The 26,021-nt window shown below is 38.7% G+C and overlaps 1 protein-coding gene across 9 annotated transcripts in view; it reads right to left on the bottom strand.

The window, feature by feature from the left end:
* SLC4A4 (solute carrier family 4 member 4) overlaps positions 1–26,021 on the bottom strand; it is a 309,392-nt gene that overhangs the window by 198,902 nt on the left and 84,469 nt on the right. For all 9 annotated transcript variants that reach the window (XR_008717186.1, XM_055588771.1, XM_055588772.1 and 6 more), the window contains 2 exons: positions 11,417–11,552; positions 1,628–1,788 (listed from right to left, as the gene is read on the bottom strand). Coding sequence is in view for 8 of the 9 variants with exons in the window: in XM_055588771.1 (XP_055444746.1) it covers positions 1,628–1,788; positions 11,417–11,552 (297 nt within the window). In the remaining variant the exon portion in view is untranslated. The remainder of the gene's footprint in view (positions 1–1,627; positions 1,789–11,416; positions 11,553–26,021) is intronic.

The raw sequence follows: 26,021 nt of genomic DNA, 5'->3' as shown, positions 1-26,021 counted from the left end.
TTCCTCCCTTCTTCACTTGCAGCATAAGCACTTCAGATACAAGGCAAGTGTAGAGCTTCCTTGTAAATCTAACAAGCCCTCTGAAGAGGACATAGATATGTACAGATAAGCCAGATATATACCCAATTTGAGAACGAATCTTCTTGTCTAATACACATGCTATAGACTTCCCACTATCTATAAAGACACAGATGCCACAGACAAGCCTTTGCCTTCTGATATTCAAAGAAATTTTGAGATTACACAAGAATTTTACACTGGTCAGTGGGGCCATGATCCACATCCTCTTCCCACAGTCCCAGAGTAAGCACACTGCAGGCCCCTTAAAAGAGTGCAGTCATCCTCTACAGGGGCAGAGGTCACCGAGCTATGGAATTTTTTTGGAATAACAAGCAGAGCCCCAACACCTTTCCTTAAGGAAAACATGGTCTTGAGCACATCAATCTGAATGATAAAGCAGCTTAGACCAGGTTCTTGCTAGAAAATGAAAACAATTACTACTCTCTGGAATGCAGCAATGTGTGCACAAGGTGTTCAACATGGTAAGTTAACACTCAGTGCTCAACACCACACAACACTAATCACAAAGATGCCAACGTTGCCCTGCACCATGAGGCCAGTGCCTTGCCAGGGGCTCTACAAATGATCCTCAGCACCAATGAAACCCAACTCATTCACTAATCAATAAGGTTCCACAGGCTTCTTGCCTCACCCAGTTTTCTCTACATACAGCTAAAGAAGCTTGACGTTCACCTACAAAATCAACCCAACTGAGGGACTAGACAGACCAGCTTCCTTTTCACAGAGGATTTAAACCCTATTTTACAGATGACAAAACAGGCCCAGAGAAGCTCAACACAATGTCTAAGATCAAGAAGTTCTAGAAATCTAGTGTGCAGACTTCCAGTCCACTATAGCAAAGGACATGGGGGGAGAGTTCTATCTAAAAACCTCAATCTATGCTAATATCTGAAGGAATGCAAATCTGTCCATGCAAACATGGTACCAATTATAATTTTAAAAATAACATAAAAGTGAAAAGCATAAGAGAGAGGACTTAGAAATAAAACTGGATGGAAATATGCCAAAATATTAACAACAGCTATGTTCAGATGGAAGTACAATGGATGATTTTTTTAAATTTTGTTCTCAGTATTTGTCTGTACTTTCCAAATTTTCTGCAATAAACCTTAAGAGAAAGAGGAACTTCCCTGGTGGTCCAGTGGTTAAGAATCTGCCTTCCAGTGCAGGGGATGCAGGTTGGATTCTTGTTTGGGGAACTAAGATCCTACATGTCACAGGGCAACTAAGCCCACTTGCTACAATTACTAAACCCAGGTACTTCAACTAAAAACCCGTAATCTGCAACTAGAGAGAAGCCTGCACACCTCGATGAAAGATCCCATGTGCTTCAATGAAGATCACAAGTACTACAACTAAGACCTGATGCAGCCAAAATAAATAGGCAAGTATTTTTAAAATAACAATAAAAATTAAAAGGAGACAGAGATTAAATGCTATAGAATATTCAGCTCTGCTTACACTAGAAGTCATCTGCATTGAGAAAGATTCATAGAGAGGCAGATAGAGCAGAAAAAATGCTAAGAACTTAAGACAACATACTTACCCACCAACTGTGGGAGAGAAGAAGCTTCCCTGTCTAGCATGATGGATCCTTTCTCCATACACGTCCTCAGCTCAAATAAGCTGTGAAGGGACAAGGTGGCCACGTGGGGTTTGCTCCATCTCTCTCCACCCTGTTCCACTTTTTCTTCAAACTTAATCCACCTAGAAACATGAGATTCAAGTGAAGAGCAATTAAAAGTGTTCTCATCACCTCTGGAAATAGCAACACCAACCTCTCCAGTTCCACCCCCACCAGCACTTTCAAAATGTCTCCTTTTGTGGAGTCTTAAAAGCTTATTCTATCATTAACTGAATTACCTTTATAAATACACCAAACAGACTCACCAGCCTGCTCCTCTTCCTGGTGTTAGAGAGAAAGAAAACAAACCAATGTATCCTTGGTTTTATATCTATCTACATGTAACCATGAAATCTTTAAGAATGATTACTAAACAAATTTTTTTTAAATAATGTAGGAAAAATATGCATTTCAAATTCTCCATGTGGGTGGGGCCTACAGTGTGTAAAAATAATCACTATTGTGAGAATTCTGTTGTAACTTCACAAGGCAAGTTTATACAAGGTGAAATAATCAGTAATGAACCAAAATTTATTGCAAATATTTAAAAATATGGTGTGTAAAATGGTTAGACAAATATAAAATTGCCCTTTCATGCTTAAAGAGGGCCAGCATGTGCTACTGTATCTTACATTAATAACTCTCTCTAGGTTAACACAAGTTCCCTTCTCATCAAGATGCTAATAGAAGCTTTTACCCCTCGAGCTTGGCTCCACATGTATTTAAAAATATACAAGCTCAGTAAACAATGCATCTACTCTGATAGTAACAGATCTCTTATTAACCCTAGTAATGGAACAAATAACCCTATTTTATAGTTTCTTCTTTTCAAGATTTATAGACATTTTGATAACTTAGCAATATATAGGAATGCAAAAAGTTTAATGGAAATGAGAGCAAAACACATTTGACAGTCTTTATATCCCACATATTACATATATTGACTCTTCCTACACTGGTAAAGGAAAACAGGAAAACATCATGATTTTGCTGTTTATCATGACCAGAGAAAATGTTGCTTTTATCACTTCAAAACTCTGAAAGATATTGGACGAGATAAAGAAGGGATTAAAAATTCATTTCCTACACTCTTCACCCAAAAGTTTAACAATTGAAAAATGTTTTCCTAGGAAAAGCTAAACACTCATCCAACTCACTGAAGATGAGAACAAAGGGCAGAGATCAGAGGAAGCTCTACATAAGGTATTATTTATAGACTGCTCACCACTCCCAAGGGGAATAAAAGAACACATTATTAGAATCATGAGTGAAAACAGATCAACAGATCAGCCACAATGTCAAGGAAAATTCAGAATTCTAATCAAGCCCAACACTCATGTGATTCATGAGTATATTAGCTATATTCTAAATCCCCTCTTTCCTCTCCCACCCAGGAAATTCTCACATTTCAATGCCAACCTTATCCCGAACCTCACCCTCCACTCTAAGACCTCCTTCCCCCTGTATCCCCAAAAGTGTAAGGAGTGGAGGTTTTCACATGTTCTCCCTCACATTAAAAAACCAACACCAAAAAGTTCTAAAACTTCAGAACTAGACCTTGTTTATTCTACAAAAGTAGCTTTGAAACATTCTGAAAGAAAGATCTTTAATATTCTGTGTGTGTGTGTGTGTGTGTGTGTGTGCAAGTATGTGTTAATTAACAGTTCTTCACCTTTGTTGGTATTAGAACCACAGAAGTAGATGGAAATTAGAGAAAAATGACAACTTCACATCACATTCTTATAGAATTCTATGGATTTGCCCAGAGGATAAAAGGTAATTGGGTTATTTTGAAAGTAATCATTTTACAGAGTATATTACACTGGCTAACTTCAGGCATATTACCTTTTCAGACTTACAGAATCTCTAACATGTTGATTGGTGACCAGTATGTGAATCATATTTCCATTTGATGTTATAATTTATCACTCAAGATGAGACTCTAGAAGATTCCATTGTATATGAAACCTAGTCAGAATTGCATATACTTATGTTATCCATAAAGATGGTAGAAGTGGTCTTGCTTTTATTTCTAAAAGTATTATTATCTGAGGGATAGAATCTTTGGTCACAGAATTTAAGTCAAAGATGAATAACAAGGACCAGCTAGAAAGTCAGTAAATGGGAGTGTTCTGTATACTCAGCCTTTACTTCCCTCTTATCTCTCCTGAATGATGACCACTTGCTCTTCTATCAGTTGCCGTAAGTCCTTATAGCCAAATGCATTTTGTAAAAGAAAACTAAGCCTCACTTACATACAGTATATGACAAGAGCTCTTTTTGCCATAATCTTCAACTGTCCAAACAATATAAGTTTGACAAAATCTTTTTAAAAAAAGGAGTAAAATCATTGCATTCTTTTGTGACCAATTACTCTCCATAGTTCATCTTAAATACGACTTTGAACGAGTTTCAAAAGCATATTTAGAAAATAGTATTATTCAACCTCCTGAATTATACCAGTTAAGATTTGGTCAAGATTAACCATAATGAAACGGGAATGTAAAGTCTCAAAACTAGCCAGTTCCTTAAAATCTACGAAAGACAAGTATTGTCTCAAAGTTCAGTTTAAGTATCTATTTCACTTTGAGTTCAGTAAATATTATATGTTGTGATGATGTCATGTCATAGTATAGCAAATACCACCAGGTAATTCTGGGATAATGACTATTAAATTCCTTTAAAATACATTGTTTGAGGGACTTCCCTGGTGGTCCAGTGGTTAAGAATCTGCCTTGCCATGCAGGGAACACAGGTTTAATCCCTGGTCTGGGAACTAAGACCCCACACGTTGAGGGGCAACTAAACCCACATACCACAACTACTGAGCACAACTAGAGAGTCTGCGTGCCACAGTGAAAGATCCCGTGCACCGCAACCAAGACCCGATGCAGCCAACTAATGAATGAATGAATTTTTAAAAATACACTGCTTGAATTGTTCAAGGAACTGTACTTCAAACATGCACGCATAAAGTAATGGTTTGCCCATTTAAACAGACTGCAGGTAGTTTCATTCCAGAAACTATACATGCTATATCTATCTTCCTCACATATCAAGGACAAATTTGAGAAAAAACTGAAAATGACTCAGTTCAAATCAGAACCCATTAAAGAAAAGGCTAAGGCAAAGGTACCGAAGTTCAGCCTATTCATGTGTCAGTGAATTTGTAAAGGTGCTTTAGAACCATGTAATTACAGTTCTAAAGACCAGACATTTTTACTGTAAAATGTACTAAAAGCTACTATCTACCCTTCATAATAACTATGAATAACCATATATTTGCAATAAGTTCCCTACTTATCCTTTTGTCTTAGTTATTTGACATGTTATAGAAAAATTAATTTCAGAAGTTGGCTTTTTAAATGCTGACAATCACAAAACTGTTATAACCTTTAAGAAAGAGTTTATTAGGTGAAGTTTATTTTTTCCAAGGTCTTAGAAGAATAATGATAAAGTACATTACAGTTTAACACACTTTGAGTGACTGCCAACCAAACAGTATTTCACTAGTTTGTTGAAGAAACAGAAGGCCCACGGGAAACACTGAACATTTTGCAACTTTCCGATCGTGTGATTAAATATAATTAAGAAAAGAGAAGACCTCTAACTTAAAATCATGCCAGTTTTACAGTGAAAAATAGACATGACCTTTGCCCTAGAATATAATCCAACTATATAAAGCTATTAAAACAATAATAAATTTCTTGTTAACTAATAAATGCCTCATCACACATAAAAGATGCCAATGCTAGTGCGTATCTGGGATAAACGATGTTTTTAAGGAGAATTCTTAAATTTTTAGATCAACTGTGAAAGTTATTGCAAAACAGTGTAGTAACCACATATAATTACATAGATGATTAAATTCCTTTTTCTTACAGAAAAAATAAACCTGGTCTCAAATGGAATTTTCCAGAGTAACATAGTGGAGAAGAGATAGTGGATTCAGTGTAGATTAGGGTCCCTCTGCAAAACCCCAGGGTACAGGCATGTGGCTATGTTTGATGGCCAGGCCCAGAACCCAGGTCAGGTTCCCCAAAGGGAGGCAGGGTCACTTGGCCAAGCAAAAACTGTTCCTCCATGTGGCCCACTAGAACTGAAACATCAGTACCCTTTCCCTTTGTTGGCTTGTTGGGTTTATTGAAACTCGTGATGTCTTTCTTTTTTACGCAGGTTTGGCAGTAGCATTTGAGTCTCACTGGGGAAGTGATCTTTAACACAGATTCTTAAAACAGTGATGAATTCCAACACGGTCCATCTGAATATTCACTGAGGGAAAACTGAAAGCCAAAAACCACGTTGGCAAACATCACTGACTCACAGAAATAAAGAGTTTGGAGTCATGGGGGGTTGTGATAGCCTTTCTAGCTGGCTTAAGGCCATCACCAAAACTGGATCATGACTTATTCTTTTACCAGTTTGCTTCATGAATCAATTAGCTGATGCCTAGTCACCTAGAAGGAAAGCTATGACAAACCTAGGCAGCATATTAAAAAGTGGAGACATCACTTTGCTGACAAAAGTTCATATAGTCAAAGCTATGGTTTTTCCAGTAGTCATGTATGGATGTGAGAGTTGGATCATAAAGAAAACTGAGCGCCAAAGAATTGATGGTTTCAAATTGTGGTGTTGGAGAAGACTCTTGAGAGTCCCTTGGACTGCAAGGAGATCAAACCAGTCAATTCTAAAGGAAATCAGTCCTGAATATTCATTGGAAGGACTGTTGCTCAAGCACCAATATTTTGGCCACCTGATGTGAAAAGCCAACTCATTGGAAAAGACCGTGATGCTGGCAAAGATAGAAAGCAAAAGGAGAAGGGGGCAGTAGAGGGTGAGATGGTCAGATAGCATCCCCCACTCAATGGACATGAATTTGAGTGAGCTTCAGGAGATGGTGAAGGACAGAGGAGTCTGGTGTGCTGCAGTCCACTGGGTTGCAAAGAGTTGGACATAACTTAGGAACTGAACAACAACAGTCACCTAGAAATTCTTAATGAGAAGCACAGGATCATTCACTAGTACCAAATGTTCCATTAGAACTACTGCTACATCACTGAAAGTCAGTATTAAAGTTTTGGTTTTTTGACTTTTTGCCATACCATGCGCACTCAGGGAATTTTAGTTCTCTGACCAGGGTTCTCTAAACCTGCACCTTCTGCAGTTGAAGCATGCAGTCTAAACTACTGGACCACCAGGGAAGTCTCTGAATGTCAGTATTCTAATGACCTAACACTAAGGATACTCTTTTGAAAAATAATATTCTCTGTATTCCACTGATTATATATATTTCTCAGGTCTGATCATTCTACCTTTGGGAAAGCCAGTGTAAATTCAAAGTTTTGACTTTCAGGAAAGAAAAAATCAGGGAAAAGATGTGGGAAAAAAGAGGGTGGTAGGGTTGGCTATACTTCAAACGTCATATAAATAAAGACTTCCCTTGTTTATAGTTTTACATGACTACTGTGCTTTGTGAGACTTAAAAGGGGATATTTTTCCTACCAGTGGAAGCATTTTCCTTATTTTTTAAGACACAGAGCTAACCTGAACTTCCTGAAGTAGGACTAAAACTGCAGTAATGTTGAGACGCCATGTAGGATATTCTTGGTCAAATGAAATCATTGGTCAACTGAAAAAAGTATAAAACATTAAAAGGGAAAATACTAAAGAGGGTGTTATTGTGTTCTACGGGGTGTGGACTCACAGTGGAAACTACATGGAGCTGGAAAGATCGGGCAGGTTAGCTCTCTATGGAATAAAATAGTCCCTTTAATTGGAGTTTTCACAAAAAGCAAAGAATTCTCTGTTTAATGTTAGCCAAAAAAAAATTCATGCTGCATTTTCATATGCAAAATGAGTCCCTTTTAAGTCTTAAACTTTTATTAGTCTGGTAGGTTTTAGAGCTTTTTGTGGGGAAGAAAAGCCCCATCATGCCTGGAAACTGGACATCATAAATGGCAGTCACAAATTACTATCAAAATATTCAGAAGCAGAGTCATGTTGCAGGAAGTAAAACCCACTGACAATCTGAATCACTTCTGGAGACGCAACCATCTCCAAACTTCCCAACAGAATTTAGGTGGAGCAGTAAGCTAAGAATCAAGGCTCTATTTCTCTATTCGTTCATTCTATAAACACGCAATTTTCAACTATGGGCTATGTCACAGGTAGTTGAAAACAGTAGGAATATAGTGCTAACCAAAACAACCCCAAGTTCCTGCCCTCATGGAGCTTTACTTTATTGGAGAGAGACGACAACAAGATATGTTAACATGCCAAACGTTGATAAGTACTAAAGACAAACAGAATAAAGGATGAGGGATAGGAAAGTTTGGGGAAAGTTGCTTGTTTCCAGTGAGGAGGTCATGGTTGAATAGAGACCTGAAGGAGGTGAGGAAATGGGCCACAGAGATGACACTGGGTACACAGGGAGAGCATTTCAGACAAAGGGAAGCACAAGTGCAAAGGCCCTGACACAGGAGCATGACCAAGCCAGTGAGGCTAGGGCAGAGCTAACCAGGAGGAGAGAAGTAGGAGATGAGGTCAAGAGATCATTGTGTAGAGCTCATGAGGGAAGTAAGGGCAGGTTCAGGGAGATGGACTAATTACGAAGCATTTGCAGTCATCTAGATGAAGAAGAATGGTGGATTGGACCAGGGTTGTGGCAGCACTGAATGCAAGATAATGGTGAGATTCTGAATATCTGAATAACGTTGAGGGTAAACTAGATAGGCTTTGCCAGTGGATCAAGTAAGGGATGCAGAGAAAGACAGGTGTCAAAAAGACTCCAATCTTTCTGGCTTGAACAACTAAAAAAATGGAGTTGTTCACTGTGGTGGGGAACCTTGTAGGAAGAGCAGGTCTGATGTGGGAAGATCAGAAGCTCAGTTTCTAACATTTTACTTTGAGATGCCTGCATGCATGCTAAGTCACTTCAGTTGTGCCTGACTCTATGTGACCCTATGGACTATAGCCCACCAGCCTCCTCTGTCCCTGGGGATTCTCCAGGCAAGAATACTGGAGTAGGCGGCCATGCCCTCCCCCAGGGGATCTTCCCAAACCTGGGATCTATCCCAATTCTGGGATCGATATAAGAATGTGGTTCATATATCTCCTGCCTTCGTAGGCAGGTTCTTTACCACTAGTGCCTCCTGGGAAGCCCTTTGAGATGCCAACTACCCACCCAAATATTTGTTTTCAATCAAACAAGCCAAGAAGTCTGGGCTAGAGAACTATACGCAGATGGCATCAGTGTATTGATGAATTAGTTTGAAACATCAAACAAAGGTCCTCTTTCGGGCTTTGTCAGTGGTGTGCTGGGTACCTTGGGCTGGATACCTGGGTACACTGAGCTATACATCAGTCAGAAAGAAATGGATTATCACAGACCTCCAACTTCAATCACATAATAATTTTAAGAAATTATTATATTTAGAACAGTAGATTCTAAGGCAATCAGTTCTCAACTAATCATAATCATAATCTCTCCCTTCAGGTGAATGAGTATAATGAGGTAAACAAAATGAAAAAAAGAATATCACATATATGATTAATTAATTAATAGTAATTGTGGCAAGTCCTATATAGGAGAAGTTATAGAAGGTAGACTATTGTCATATGTTTCTTTCTGGACAGTTTCCTCCATGACATGGTGTACACCCACCACACTTTTTCTCCAGCAGTACACTCTCTCAGGAACCCATGACATTACCAAAAGGACACATATGTTGTTCCCAAGGAAATAGCCAGCTTTTAAAGATGGTAAATTATTCATGACCATCTTAACCTTTAAAAATCTTAAATGAAAATATTGTGCCCATTTTGAACTACTGATACAATGAGCTGTGATCCCTTCACATTTCTGGGACCAGGGGTCACATAAAATAAAGTACAGTCTGCATTTGGCTGAAATTAAAAACAGAATGCTGTACCTGAATTCTACTCTATATAGGTACTCGCACAGAATTTTAAGATCAAAGTTAAGAATCAATGGAACTCGTCTAGTTGCAGCTGATGACACCAATATACAAAGAGGGATGGAATTTTAGAGCTATAAAATACAATGATATTAGAAACAATGCAACCCAATATGACTCTCATTTGACAACATAAAAAACACAAGCTCAGGAAAACTACATGATTATATGACCTGCTAGTTAGCAGCAAAGTCAAAACTAAATCAAAATCTCCCCAACACTTAATTAATGCTGCACCAGTATAATTCTCACTCTGATCTTTTCTGTTAGAAAGAAGAAAAAGAAAGAATGAAATAGAGGTACTGGTACAAGTTTTCAGTTTGACAGACTTCTTCGGGACAATGTTTTATCAACTAAAAGCATACTTTATGAAAAACTTTTAATATCCAGGTGATTGGTGCTAAGAGAGGGGGGAAAGAGACAACGACTGGAAAGAGGCCCCCAAGAGAGCAAAGAATGAAGAGCTTCAAGAGGGAGCATTTGAGATGGAGGGGCAGAAATGAGTTATTGCTCACTTCTGTATTCCCAGTACCTAAAACAGTGCCCAACACGTATTGTATAGTCAAAACGTACTGGCTGAATTTAATTGATTTGAAATATATTACAGCCTATACAAGGCATGTTGTTTGGGCTTCCCTGGTGGCTCAGATGGTAAAGAATCTGCCTGCAATGTAGGAGACCCAGGTTAGAGTCATTAAAAACATACTGGCTGAATTTAATTGATGTGAATTAAATTACAGCCTATAAAAGGGATATGTCAATATTATTTTGTTGGTGAAAGTCAAATACACTGAACCTCCATATAGTGATGAAAACAGACCAATAACTGCCACTATATCAACATCTTTGTATTAAATGATTTTTATATGTCATAGACGATTTAATGTGGTAGATATAACTAAATCTACATGTAGAAAGAAAGAAAGAAAAGCTCTGTTGTGAGATTAATGAAACTTTAGATATATGTGCAGTGCTTAACAATTTATATAACATTTCCACATATATACATGTATGTATGTAAATGTCCATAATACAATGATATATCTAATATAACATGATATATATTTATAAATAAACTATATAATATAGATACAACATATTTTAACATATATATTATATTTATATATTGTGTATCTTAATTTGCATATATATAGTATGTATATTTATATATGATGATGAATGTTATGGGCTGGCAGGTGACAAGGGTCTGAAATTAAACTTGGGTCCCTACTACTCCCAATTCAAGTGAACCTTCTACTTGTTTTCACTCTATCTATAAAAGACGACAAGTTTTCACTTGGAATAATGGCAAGTTTGTGGGTAACAGTCATTGTCTTTGCCACCCCTCCCTAACAGGGAATGGGTAACAAGTAAGACATGGTACCACAAGATACCTTGGCATGTGGAGACCATGGGTATATATCTCCAGGCCATCATTTTAGGTGCCTGACTTTCTCTCTTTAAAATATTTTATTGTTAAATACCTATAAATGGCGATTTACTTCTAATATCTTATAAAGGTTAAAATGCAGACCAATGACCCCAGAAGTGAAAAAAAGGGTGTCCCACATCCACATCAATGTCAAAGAGAAGGAATCCTTTTAATCTTTAACCAGCCAACCTGAGGCTCATCGGTCATTCAAAGTGCTCAGGTTAGAGAAAGGGGCTCCCAGACAAGGATCTTGCCCCGTCCTTGTTCCCCTGGCTCAGTCCTGCACACTCAGCCATGCCTCACCTCGCCGTCTCCTTCCACTCCATCTCTTGCCCATCCACGGCCAGCAGCTCATCCAGTTCCGTGAAGAGCTGAGGGGGTGCTGGGCTGTCATCCTCCTCGCCCAAGATGAATCGGATGCGTTCTGCTGCAGGAGAGACTGCAGAAGTGAAAATACTGCGGTTAAACATCGGCTGGACAACCCTGAGCAAAGTGTGGCTCCGAGGTCTTCCTCTGTCCCCAGAGCTGGTGGGCTTCCCTTCCACATTTTCAGTGGACATCTTCCTCGCCGAGCCTCCCTCGTCCCCAACCTAAAGACAAAAGGAATCCAAGGCCTTCTCTACTCCTTTGGTTCTGAACCGTGTCTCAGCTCTCCACCACGCTCCAGGAGGACAGAGCTCCAATTCCACGTCCCGACTGACGGAGAACCTTTAGCCCTCAGATGAGCTGAGGTCCGACCACGTGAGCTTCTCTCTTTCTCCACTGATGACCCATCCAAAAGTCTGAGACAGAAACCAGCTGGAGCCAATCATTTTCTCTACAGCAGTGGGAGGGGGCAAGAGAGCACCCCAATCCTAAGTTTCCCCCAGGCCCCCGCCTCCCAGCCACCTTCCCTGTGCCCAATGCCCAAAGCCCATGCCCTTGCAGGCTCCTTACTGCCTGTAACTGCCTAACTGCAAAGTTGATGAAGGAATATTTAACAAGACGGAGCCTCTTCTTTACATAATGGCAGTACCCAAAAATGTTTAGTCACACTTCAGTGCACTTGAAAAACAAGCCCAAGTAAAATATTGTACACCAGAAGGGGAAAAAACCTTCCAACTTGCTTGAGCACATAATTGAATGCCCTACTAGCTCCTTCTGACCCCATCTCCTAAAAGTCATGTAATGAAAAATTAACTAGAATCTCCTCCTAGATGTGGGCTGTTTTCTCTTTCTTTAAAATAAAAGGAAAAAAAAAAAAAGGAAAGCTTTTGGAAACTGACGGTTATAAGATAAAGCCCATGGATACTCCTTATAATCCCCAAAGAATGGTATATACATGTGACTGTGGTCCAAGTACACAGATTTTTCATCTGTAGAGCTTTGTAGTAATATATGCTCTCAACCTAATAAAACAAAAAAAAATTCCTACCATCTGAAAACTGCTATAATACTAGGCAGAATAAAATTCCATAGGTCAAAATACATTTACTACAAACTCATGAAAATATTCAACCTGCCTAGTAGTCAAAACTAATTATTAAAACAAAATATATGTTTTGCATATAAAAATGGCAAAAACTTCAAAGAATGACACTCTCAATGTGGGCAAGGGTTTAGGACATATGCACCAGCATCTTTCAATTTACATCACTGGTAGGAGTCCAAACAGAAACATCTTTCTGAAGGGAAATTTGAAAAAAATATGGAAATGTTTTCAAAGTATATCTATCCTGTGAGCCAGGAATTCCACCCCTAGAAAGATGTTCATTTCAAATAAATAACAGTTGCTATCGCAGCATCTTATCTACAGAGGTGACCAGTGTAGCATATTTTATAATTGAGAAAAATAGAAAAAGCCTAAACATCCAAAAAGGAGGATTGGTTAAACAAACCATTGGTTAAGCCCATTCAATCAAATACTATGTCATCATAAAACATAAAGATGAGATTATTGTTTTTTGACATGCATATCATATAATATTAATTGAAAAAATAAAACTACAAAATCACATGTATAAAGCAACCCACTTTGCTAAAGAAAAAATACACATGTATCCATAAGATAGTGTGGAAATGAGGCAGCCCTCATTTTGCATGGTTCTAATGAGTGTGAATTTCAGCTGCTACAGTTGAGTTAAATAACACCAGTAGCCCAGCACCACAGCTTAAGTTTCAGTTGTGTGGTATATTAACTATGAGTAATCGCATAAAATACAAAGTTCACTGCCAGCTCTTCAGTCCATCAGCTACCATGTAAATAACATACGTGCATCATGATCATGACCAATCATAGCGCCCCTTTCAAAGTCTGCCGGTGACGGGTCACTACACATTTGTTATGCACAGACAGCAAAGTGCATAGTGGTGCGGCCTCCTTTTCTTGCAATGATAAATGCATATGACATGAATAATCAAAAGAGGGAGTTGGCCAACAAAGATGGAAGTACAGCCCAGAAACAAAAAGTACTAATGCTGGAAGTGCAACCTACGTCAAATACAAATGGAGTTAAGACCTAACTGATTATGGGAATGTAGATAATGCTGCCGTTCCCCATTTGAGAGACTCCAGATGTACAGTCAGCGGAACTTAGTGAAAGCAAACTCATTAACATAAACAGTAAGGCAAGTGGTTGTAACAAAATGATAATAATGTCCCAGAGGAAGTGATACAGGCCAAAAAAAAAACCTTCACGTTTAAGGAACTCTCATACACATTTCCTGACATGGAAAGCACAAAGGATAAAATGTTGGAAGCTGATCCAGACTTAGGAATATGACAACTCCTCTGGGCACAGAAAAGATGTTCACTCCATTTCATAAACTGTACTACAGCAAACAAGCAAACTACTTCTGACCAGATTTTACAAAGAAATCAACCAATTTAATCTCAATGCTTCTAATGTTTTAAATTAGCTTGTACTAAATAAATACTGGTTTTATTATTTCTTTCATTTCCCTCTACCTTTACAGTCAACACTAAGAGAAATTTTAATGATTTGGAAAATTTTTTAAATGTCAAAGAACAATAAATAACTTTTCTCATTGATCATTAGGATTGTTTTATATAATCTCAGCTTGCATAGTCATTTTTATGGTCCTGCAATAAAATGCAAAGCAAGGACTGCCTGTATATGTATCTTTTAAATGTTATTCAGTTTATTTCTAGGGCTTCTATTTTCTTCTTTTCACTTTCATATCAATTCTAATACATGCATAATTCATTCATGTATTCATTCAGCAATATTTATTGAGTAATGTCTATGCTCTAAATAGGTTTTGCTTCAGGCTTTGAAGATAAAGCAAAGAACCTAACAAAAAGATTCTAAATTATATGCTGGAGGGAAAACAAACATTAACTAATTAATTAATTAGTTAAGTGAATAAGAAAGTTGGTATATAAACCAGCAAACAAGAAAAACATCTGCAAATTGTTCTGTGCTTGCAGAACATTAAAACAAGGTAACTGAATACCTATTAATATAAGATACAATATGTTTTACTTTTGTAATTAGAACAAAAGTGTCTTTGAAATTTCCTAAATCTCTGGGAGAAAAAAAAAACCTAAAGTTCCAGGATTTTTGTGTAAAAACACTTGCAATGTCTTTCCAATCAAGAAATGGGATGTGTGACTATTTTAGAGGATCAGAGAACACATAGAGGGAATAAGAGAATGGTAAGAAACCGTTGGCAGAATTTGGAATCTAGATATAGTTATTCAGCACAGTGGTTCTGAAACTGACAGTCACAAATTTGACTGATTTTTCATCAACATTCAACATCAAAGATCCCTAAGACAGAATTAGCTTTCAGAAAAGTCTATGTTTAGAGAATCAACTTTTTGTTCATTTCTAAAAGATGCCATGTGGCTTTGTCTTCACCTCTAACAGAGCAGAATGAACATCTCTCCTGCTTAAAGAACAGACTCTCCTGCATAGACACTGCACAGTTCATCTGTGCTGAACTGGAATCCACAGAGCACTACTCTGCAGTCTGATGTTCTCAAGTTAGAAAAGAACAGCTCACTGCTTATCAGACAGCAACTCGCTGCACCTCTGCAAAGCAGAAAGAAAGAAAGACGTCATGTTACGTCCAGGTCTTCCTCTCTGGGCACCGCGACTGAGCACCTTTCATAAGTTGTCTTATTTATTAAATATAGCCTCTGAGCAACCAGTATAACAATCTCCAGGATAAAATTCCAAAATCACATGTCATAAACTGTCTTGCCAACTCTAGTTTCTTTCCTCAGTTGCTCCCCTCATCAAAAGAAAGCTTCTCCAAGAATCAGAAATAAGAGGTATTATATTGTCAATATCAACATGTGGGAGAGGCATCCTCTATGGCCAACAAACACCCTCCCCAATTTTTAACATCATTATTAACACAAAGATATGCAGGGTGCAATGAAGTATGTCAGGAATTCATTTTTCCCCTATAACTTTTGATCAGATAAAAGTGAAGTGAGTGAAGTCGCTCAGTCATGTCTGACTCTTTGTGACCCCATGGACTATAGCCTACCAAGCTCCTCTGTCCATAGGATTTTCCAGGCAAGAATACTGGAGAGGGTTGCCATTTCCTTCTCCAGGAGTTCTTCCCAACCCAGGGACTGAACCCAGGTCTCCCGCATTGTAGGCAGATGCTTTACTGTCTGACCACCAAGGAAGTCCTGGTCAAATAAAGAAATGAGCTAAATACGAGCCATACCGCTACTTTCAGACTCCTTAGCCAAACTGGGTTTGAATCCCAACTCCATTACTTATTTGTTGTGTGATCTGAGACAAGTTAGTTACCCTCTCTGTGCCTCAAGTTCCCCCACCTAAAAACTGGGATGATGATGATCACCAGGATAGCTAAAATACAAGGTAAAGATTCATTTAAAAATTGCCAGCCCTTACCATCAACACCTGCCTGGCTTCTAAGAAAGCAAGCTCTCACAGCTATCAGCCTTGACAATTCCTCTATGTTGAAAAGATATCAGATAAGAAAGAAAATAGCCAAAAGTTCTGCACGTTTTACTTTAGTAAATTAAGTGGCTTCAGTAATGAGAATGCAAAGGTGTCCACACATTCCAGGAAAATAGCCAATAAAACAATAAGGGGAAAATAAATAAGCCCTTTCAGTCTTAATTTAATACCAGAGGAGTAGGGGGTTTGAGAACATCAGAAAATCAACTTGCTTTACACTTGACTAGATTACAATTCTAAGTAATAACTAATCTAGTTTCATCATAAAAGAAAACCTAGAGAAAAAAATGAGAGAGGGTAACAGAATAAGAAAGGAACGAGAAAGAGAAGCTGTCAAATTCATCCAATCACTTTTGTCAGAACAGAAGGTCTGCAGATCAAAATGAAGTTAATGCCTTTAATCTGCTTTGATTTTTTTCCTTTTTTCATTCATCCTCTGGGTTAAAATGTATTTTGGATTTTTGAGAGGTTCAAGAATTCCCTGGAGGGTCCTACATGAATGTGGTTACCTCTGACCCAGGTCCACCTGTCAGAGGACAACGTGATGGTCTGCAGGGGCTGGAGACATGTGGTGCCATCAAAGCCCTGCTACCAACAGGAAGAAGGCAAATGCATGGCAGGAATGCTGTCCACCCACTGCCACCACCAGCCACCACAGCAGACGTCATCCTCACACTCTCTCCTGCGGAGCTTGAACTTGGCCTCCGCACTCATCTGCACAGCCACCTTCCACTCATCAGCAATCGCAGATGCAATGAAACCTCTCCAGCATGCTTTGGCTACACAACAGTCTACTCCCCATTTGCTTTTCTCGTCACTCTGGCCTCAATCTGTGTGTCCATCCTTGTCTCCCACAGCAACCCAGAAGTGTCCCATGACAGAATACAACTACACTATTCTTTTTCTTTCTTCTCTGATTCCATTTCTAAGGCCCAGTTGAAAATGCTATCTTTTCCAATAACCTATAGTAACCATTCCCCAGAAATGTGAATCTCTCCTTTACTGAAATCATAACTACACTTTGAATTATTCACTGAGGCACCAACCAATACATGGCTTGCTTGTTATTACCTAACTTTTCTAGATGTGCCTTGTCTCTCTAACTAGGTCACTGAGGTCCTAGAACACAAGGACTCTGTTTTATGCACCTTCCTTAAAGACCAATGCAATACTGTGCATGTAAGAGTCACTCTGAGTATTAATGAATTAAGTTAAGTCACTCGCTCAGTCGTGTCCGACTCTTTGCGACCCCATGGACTGTAGCCCACCAGGCTCCTCTGTCCATGGGATTCTCCAGGCAAGAATACTGGAATGGGTTGCCATTTCCTCCTCCAGGAGATCTTCCCAACCCAGGGGTCAAACCCAGGTCTCCCTCATTGCAGGCAGACACTTTAACCTCTGAGCCAGCATGGAATTAGATATGGCTAAACAAACCTTGTCAGAGAAGGCAATGGCACCCTACTCTAGTACTCTTGCCTGGAAAATCCCATGGATGGAGGAGCCTGGTGGGCTGCAGTCCATGGGGTTGCTAAGAGTCAGACACAACTGAGCGATTTCACTTTCACTTTTCACTTTCATGCATTGGAGAAGGAAACGGCAACCCACTCCAGTGTTCTTGCCTGGAGAATCCCAGGGATGGCGGAGCCTGGTGGGCTGCCGTCTATGGGGTCGCACAGAGTCAGATACGACTGAAGCGACTTAGCAGCAGCAGCAGCAGCAGCAAACAAACCTTGTACATTTTCCAGCACACAAATATGTACTTGCAAAAAGCAGCTGACATTAAGGACTCTGAAATGGAAAATATCTAAGTTTTGAAAACTGCTCTTATTCTACCCTTCCCCTTAATCCATCTTTGCATGAACTGTACCAAAATACAATCGCCATTTCCTGTCATGTCACATATAAAAGAATGAATACTTCAGGTCAACTATTTTCCTCTGCTAGATGCAATCCCTTTCTACCCTGAGGGACCACAACATTTAATGTGCACATCTATTAAGACATTTAATATCCATGGCTCGGTGTGTTATTCATTGCTGTATTTTGTCTTCACAGGTTTTCATGCCTTTGCTAAACTGTTCTTGGCACCTATCACATACACAGTGAAGTTATACAAAAGAGACTGGATGGAAAATTGAGTAAAAGAATGAATGAAAAAAAAATGAATAACATCTATTCTGCCCCAGTTCCTCACAGGATATCGTTCTACGCTTCTGTCCTCTGCCTCTTGTTAATAAGCTCAACTAGGAAAATGACATCATGGAAAAATGCAAAAAATGGAAAACGAGGAGCGGTGGGGTTAGCAAGATTTGAAGTAGAGTTCCTACACTTTCATTTGGTAATGTAATTGATTAGTTTTCAGTGTCTTCAACATGCCATGGTATTTGTTGAGATAATACGAATATTTTTAAGATAATATCTCTATCTTCAAGGAAATTAATGCTGGAAGATAACATACAATAATGGAAAACATGCTATCAATAAAAATGTAATACTCAATATGTAAGACTTTTGAATGGTTACACGGGACTAGGCATTGTGTGAAGCAATTTACATAGCTTATTTTATACCAGCCTATGAAGTATCCACTACTATTATTCTCTTGTATTTCTTTTGCACTACAGCTAGGGAAACTGAGTATTAAGAAGCTAAGAGACTTCTCCAAGTTGACACAGCAATAAGTGATATGACCTCAAATCCACTTGTGTTATTTCTAAGCCCACTTCTTAGCCACCACAGTCTAATGGATGATCTCATCTTTAAAAATGCTCAGATTTCCATATGAACAGGACAGACAGTAAATGTACTGGATTTCAGAGGAGGCAGAAATCATAATGGCATATGAAATAGTCCTAAAGTAAATTAATTGAACATTTGGTTCATTATCTGCTGAAAGGCAATTTGTGAACGTGCTCTTTTATTTTTGGTCTGTAAAACCTCCCACTGAGGTCACCCTGCAGGCTACCCCAAAAAAACTTTTTTTAATAGAAATAATGATCATAATGAACATTCATACTGAGCATGACAAGTTTACATGCAAATTCCCTTCTGTGGGTTAAATGAGGACTTCTGGATTTTGTATTTTCTCTTTGTCAAAGTCCACCATCTGGTAAAGTCTTAGCTCTCAAACCAAAGTATAAAAAGAAATAACTATTTGCTTCTCCAACTTATTAATGTGCTATCACCAACTGGTTTATATAGTTATCATTTTAAGTACTCATTTCTCTTCTTCATGCTGAGACAAAAGTTTGTAGGTCAGTATCATGGTTGTTAAAACTTTCACAATTACCTATTAGGCCACTGTAGTACTCAAATACACTTAAATGTATATATAAAATCCTCAAACTTCTTTTAACATTCATAACTACAAGAAATGATTAAATAGCTAAACATATAAATCTTCATATTTATATAAATCTTTAACATACACACATACACTGCAATGGCATTTGTTACTCCTGCCCACCTAGCAACCCTGACCTTTTTTTTTTTCGATAACAGCACCCCATTTTCCTTGGAGAAACATCTTTATACTTAGAAGTCCACTGAGATTGAATTACCCGCTTGTGCCCCAGGCCTGGACAATAAGAACATCACGATTCTTGGCCACAACAATTAATTTTTGACTGGATATTTTATCTAATCCAGGACAAACAGAATAATAAGCATTAGCTTTTTTTTTCTTTTTTGAACTTCCAGGAAATAAATCTTCACTTTATGCTTAAGGTGCTAAGATGGTAATAAAAGCTTTCAGTGTACATGGCCACCTTGCAACCCTAAGGGAAAAGCCTGCCTGGGAATGAGGAACTCAGAACCAAGACAGAAACAGGTTCCTGATACCATCATTTAAGCACCTAGATCTGACCATGCCTGAAGTCAGTAACTTTTCAATCATATGTAAGGATTCCTTTTAAGCTAAAAGTAATCAGAGGCAATATTTTTTTGTCACTTGCAACCAAAGACTTATGATATAGATGTCTATACTTCCATTTGAATGAGTTAGGGTAGGGCAAACCTATATTAGCCATCCATGTATCAGCTCCTTCAAATTAACTGAAGAATCTGTTTTCATAAATAAAACTTTTATTGGAGTGATCTGTTCAAGTCATTAGACTTTCTCCATGCTTGAACTCACCTCTCCTTGAACATATCCAGAAAATGACTATTGATTTACATGCTGGCAGGCTCTAGACAGGTAAATTAGACGGTTACTTTTTCTGTTTCAAATTAGCTAAGAAATTGAAACAGGCAAATAGCATTCATTAAGGTGGATAATTTTTTAAAATACTTAGGTATCCATGTATTTTAAGCTCCCACACATGAAAAGCTGCCAATTATCACAATTATCCGTAACATGCCATGACATTATTACTCAGCTATAAAGAGTCAACAGCAGTAAAAGCCTGGATTTCAGAATGCTACCAACTTCAGCCAGCAAGAGGTGATAAAAACTGGAGTTTGCTGAGACATTTTTGGAAAATACCTGTGTCTTAGCCTTTCATCTTCAAAATATTGGAAAAAAAATAATTTACCTACAGGTAGCATTGAAAGAGATGGGAATACCAGACCACCTGACCTGCCTCTTGAGAAACCTATATGCAGGTCAGGAAGCAACAGTGAGAACTGGACATGGAACAACAGACTGTTCCAAATAGGAAAAGGAGTACGTCAAGGCTGTATATTGTCACCCTGCTTATTTAACTTATATGCAGAGTACATCATGAGAAACACTGGGCTGGAAGAGGCACAAGCTGGAATCAAGATTGCCGGGAGAAATATCAATAACCTCAGATATGCAGATGACACCACCTTTATGGCAGAAAGTGAAGAGGAACTCAAAAGCCTCTTGATGAAAGTGAAAATGGAGAGTGAAAAAGTTGGCTTAAAGCTCAACATTCAGAAAATGAAGATCATGGCATCTGGTCCCATCACTTCATGGCAAATAGATGGGGAAATAGTGGAAACAATGTCAGACTTTATTTTTGGGGGCTCCAAAATCACTGCAGATGGTGATTACAGCCATGAAATTAAAAGACACTTATCCTTGGAAGGAAAGTTATGACCAATCTAGATAGCATATTGAAAAGCAGAGACATTAGTTTGCCAACAAAGGTCCGTCTAGTCAAGGCTATGGTTTTTCCTGTGGTCATGTATGGATGTGAGAGTTGGACTGTGAAGAAAGCTGAGCGCTGAAGAATTGATGCTTTTGAACTGTGGTGTTGGAAAAGACTCTTGAGAGTCCCTTGGACTGCAAGGAGATCCAACCAGTCCATTCTGAAGGAGATCAGCCCTGGATGCTCTTTGGAAGGAATGATGCTAAAACTGAAACTCCAGTACTTTGGCCACCTCATGCAAAGAGTTGACTCATTGGAAAAGACTCTGATGCTGGGAGGGATTGGGGGCAGGAGGAAAAGGGGATGACAGAGGATGAGATGGCTGGATGGCATCACCAACTTGATGGATGTGAGTCTGAGTGAACTCCGGGAGTTGGTGATGGACAGGGAGGCCTGGCGTGCTGCAATTCATGGAGTTGCAAAGAGTCGGACATGACTGAGTGACTGAACTGAACTGAATTGAGCATTACAAAATGTTATCAGGATGCCAGTCATGTCTATAAGCTATTCAGAATTCTTTAGAACAAAAAGGTAGTAGCCCTTACATTCTCTGATTTATTCTGTATTTCTCCTTCATAATTTCTGCTAACATGGTGTATTGGAAAATTAAAACTTGGCTTTTCAGTGGGGTTACTATGTGTATTTACAATGCTGCTGGGAGTTCCCTGGTAGTCTAATGTTTAGAATTCATTGCTTTTACTGCCATGGTCTAGGTTCAGTCCCTGATCAGGGAACTGAGATCTCACAAAACCACAGCACAGTCAATAAAAATAATAAATGCTGCTAAGATGTTCACAGAGAAGTAGTCCCAGTGATGGCCTAGCAGTCAAACAAATTTTATCTATGAAACTTCAGGGCACATCATATTGAAAAAAACATTGGCTCAAAGTCTTTGGGGTCTGCTGATGCTTTTAATTAGTCATTCCAATTATATTAATTATATTAGTAACATTATTCCAATATTTCAATAATCTCCATCAGAAAGACATAAAATTTTAATCAGTCATTTTGGGTTTTAGCAAGCTCAGTAGTGATCCAAATTAGGTAACTGTTACAGACTGGACTGTGTCCCTGACAAAATTCATATGTTGGAAACTCTAGTCCATAATGTGATAATATCTGGAGATTATTAGGGAGACAGTTGAGTTTAGATAAGGTTATGAGAGTGGATCCCTGATAATGGGCTTAATGCACTTATGAGAGGAGACACCAGCGAGTTTACTTCCTCTTTCTCTCCGCCATGTGAAGGAGATACAGGGAGAAAGCTGCCATGTGAAGCCTGAAACTGGGCCCTGACCAGGGAACAAAATCACCTGGTACCTTGACTTTGATTTCTCGGCCTCCATAACTGTGATGAATAAGCTCCTATTGTTCAAGCTACATAGCCTACTATGATTTGTTATGGAAGCCTGAACTAATACAGTAACTAAACTAATCAATGGTAAAACTGAACTTTTTGACTTTTCTTCTAGACTAGTCTTATCACCCTATCATTTTCCCTACTTCACTGAATCCAAGTTTGCATGGTATTCATGAGCCCTTGGGGAAGAAATGGGCTCACAGAAATAGTAATAACCCAATTTCATTGACACTGTCCCAGTTGCATATCGTGAAAAATCTGCAGTCTGTACCCCACTGACATATCTACCTCTCAAGTATTTTCTGAGTACCCAAGGGATGATTCACACTTATCCTTTTGGCTCCAGCCCCACTGTTGATGCCCTCTGTCTGCAAAATCATCTAGAGAGGGTACCACACTGTAGACATAGTCACTAGGGCCCAGCGTGGCAGTGTCAATACCCTGCTAAGGAAGCCAGCATCCAGAGTTTCCAAGGAGGCAATACCCAAGGTGCCAAAGCAACACAATAGTGAAAAAAAACAGCAAGTGACCAAGAAGCTGGACGGAATGTCATGACCAATAATGTGGATCTGATGAGTCAGTACATTGTTCAGAGTGTTATTTGGCCCCTGCTAGAATCATAAGTTATGTCTTTTGACACCTATTACATGCCAGAGAATTTCCAGAAGAAAAACGACTCAAGCAAGGAAGAAGAATTCCTATAACCATGCCTATTCACTCAAATGTAACCAGGAGGGTGTATCTGCCTTGTTAAAGTTACAAGATACCTAATGCCGTGCACATTTGGATAAGCATTAACTTTGGTTCTTATTTTTAACTCCCTTCTAGTCTTTTGTTCAGATCAAATTCCTTTCCCCAAAGAGCCAGCTTTATCCTGATCCTTCTGTGAATCAATACATTCTGTTTTGTTTATTCCAGTTATAACTGGGCTTCTTCAGGCTTACTGATTTATATAGTACGTATAGAAAAAAACACCAGAACCAAATGTTAGCAATTATTATAAATGATTCTATCTAAATGATAGAATTATTGGTGATTCTTATCTTCCTCATTTTGCGCATGTGTAATCTCCAAATTTTCTAAAATTAACATTAATGTCATTATTATAAGGAAAACAAACCTATTAAGGTATACTTAATTGCTAACTTGAGGACAGTCATGCCAAATTAGTGCCAGGCACTTCCCTACCTTACTTGAAATTGCAGAATCTCAATTATCTTTCTCAACAAAACAAGCATAACCCTCATGCATTTGCTTTTACTGCTGTCTAGGGATTCAAACAGCCACTTCTGAACCATGTTACAAGACTGGCCATGGTTCTGAAAGCAAGCAGATGGAGCAGCCACAAAGGTCTAAAAATAATTCCATGGGCACAGAAGAATGGGGACGGGGTGAGGGGCTTCATCCAATTGGCTTGGGAAAGCAAGATGCTTTCTGTAAAGAGGAACTTACCCTCTAATTAAGATGGGTAAGAAAATGGCCACCAGCAAGCTCTTCCTAAAAGACGGAAAAGTTCCCAATGCATGTCACAGTTTCCACTTCCATTTTCCTTTAATTTCTTACTCCCTACTTCACTTCTCTTTGCTCTGCCAGAGCTGTCCATGATAAGCTTTACATGATGAATCACTCTGCTTCAGAGTGAATACATCAGCATTTTCTCCAGGTTCAACTCAGAACAATTATCAGCACAATTTATACCCTGAGGTTCCTAAAGTCAGACTCAATTCTCATCAACATTAAGAAATCTACCCAATTCCCAAAATATCCTCTACAGACTTGCTCGAGTGCAACTCTTTTCTATACAAAGTAGCTAAATTTATTGCTCCAATATTAGCATCACAACCACCACGGCTAATGCTGCCATTAGATGCCTGCATATACAAAAGAAGGCATCCTCCTTCCTGTAGACTCTCTTTCAAAATGCCTAAAAATATAAAGGCACCAAGCCTAAAACAATCTTTAGGACTTCTGACCTCATCCCCACAAGGCCAAAATATTCCACCCATCTTTCCTGGATAGTGATATTGAGAAAGTGATTCAAAACATAATCCCGTTAAAAAGGAAACATTACATAGGTTCTAATTCTTTCTGAAGAAAAACAGTCACATTCTCCACAGATATATCATTGCTCTAAGAATTTTGATAGAACTCTGAAGGTAATACAGAAACATCAGCAAGATTCTATAGTAAGCTTTTCTTGTTTTCTGCCTTAAGTTTGCTTTGACTTGAAGATCTAAAATTGGTGGTAAGTGATCCCCTACTTCTCTAAAGCTGAGTTCCATTCTCAGCAAAGAAAAACACACAGCAGGTCCTCCAACCTGATAGACCTGACTTTAATAGTTTCACTGTTCTCACGCAACATGATGCTTCATTTGCCTTGTTTTAACCTTGGAAGAAAAGCTATGGCAAACCTAGACAGTGTATTAAAAAGCAGAGACATCACTTTGCTGACAAAGGTCCATACAGTCAAAGCTATGGTTTTTCCAGTAGTCACATATGGATATGAGAGTTGGACCATAAAGAAGGCTGAACGCTGAAGAATGGATGCTTTCGAATTGTGGTGTTGGAGAAGACTCTGGAGAGTCTCCTGGACTGCAAGGACATCAAACCAGTCAATCCTAAAGGAAATCAACCCTGAATATTTATTAGAAGGACTGATGCTAAAGCTCCAATACTTTGGCCAGCAAGATTGAGGGCAAGAGAAAGAGGGGTGACAGAGGATGAGATGGTTGGATGGCATCACTGACTCAATGGACATGGGTTTGAGCAAATTCTGAGAGATGGTGAAGGACAGGGAAGCCTGGGGTGCTGCAGTCCATGGGGTCACAAAGAGTCAGACACAACTTAGCAACTCAACAACAACAAAATCTACCCAGAAGCCTCTGCATTATTGAAGCCAACCAGCAACATAAGTCCATTGGCCAGCAAAGACCTCAAAACCAGGCCAGAATTTTAAAGACTGCTGGTAAAGCCTGAATTCAACTACTTAAAAAATGGCACATGATTTTGCCATACATTAACACTGTAGAGTAATTAGCCTCCAATTAAAATAAATAAACTTATATTAAAAATAAATAAAAAGCAAAAAAAAATAATAAAGGTATATATACACTTCAAAATCCCCCCCCCAAAAAATGGCACACGAATAACAAGAGTCCAATTAATATAAACAAAAAGTTTTCATGCTGTTTCATTAAGTACCTTCCCAAATTATCAATAGAGATTTGCTAAATCCATTTTCAACAGCCAATAAAATGAGATCAGCTAAGTTTTGAGAACCATATTTTAGAAGAGAAGAGAATCATTTGTTATAGAAATAAACTTCCTTCTGAGTTATCCATACAGTTAAACCACACAAAGCTGATGGACAACATAGATCAGACTGTGCACGTGGGCTGGTTAGGGATTTTCATTACCCATTAAGGTCTGCTGTGAATCATCTATGTATTTCACAGAGTAATGTCAACAAACTAAGGAAGTCACCCTTT

The sequence above is a fragment of the Bubalus kerabau genome, chromosome 7 (assembly GCF_029407905.1).
Source record: "Bubalus kerabau isolate K-KA32 ecotype Philippines breed swamp buffalo chromosome 7, PCC_UOA_SB_1v2, whole genome shotgun sequence".
Lineage (NCBI taxonomy): Eukaryota > Metazoa > Chordata > Mammalia > Artiodactyla > Bovidae > Bubalus > Bubalus kerabau.
Note: the sequence above shows the minus strand (reverse complement) of the source record. Positions and strands in the feature narration are given on the sequence as shown.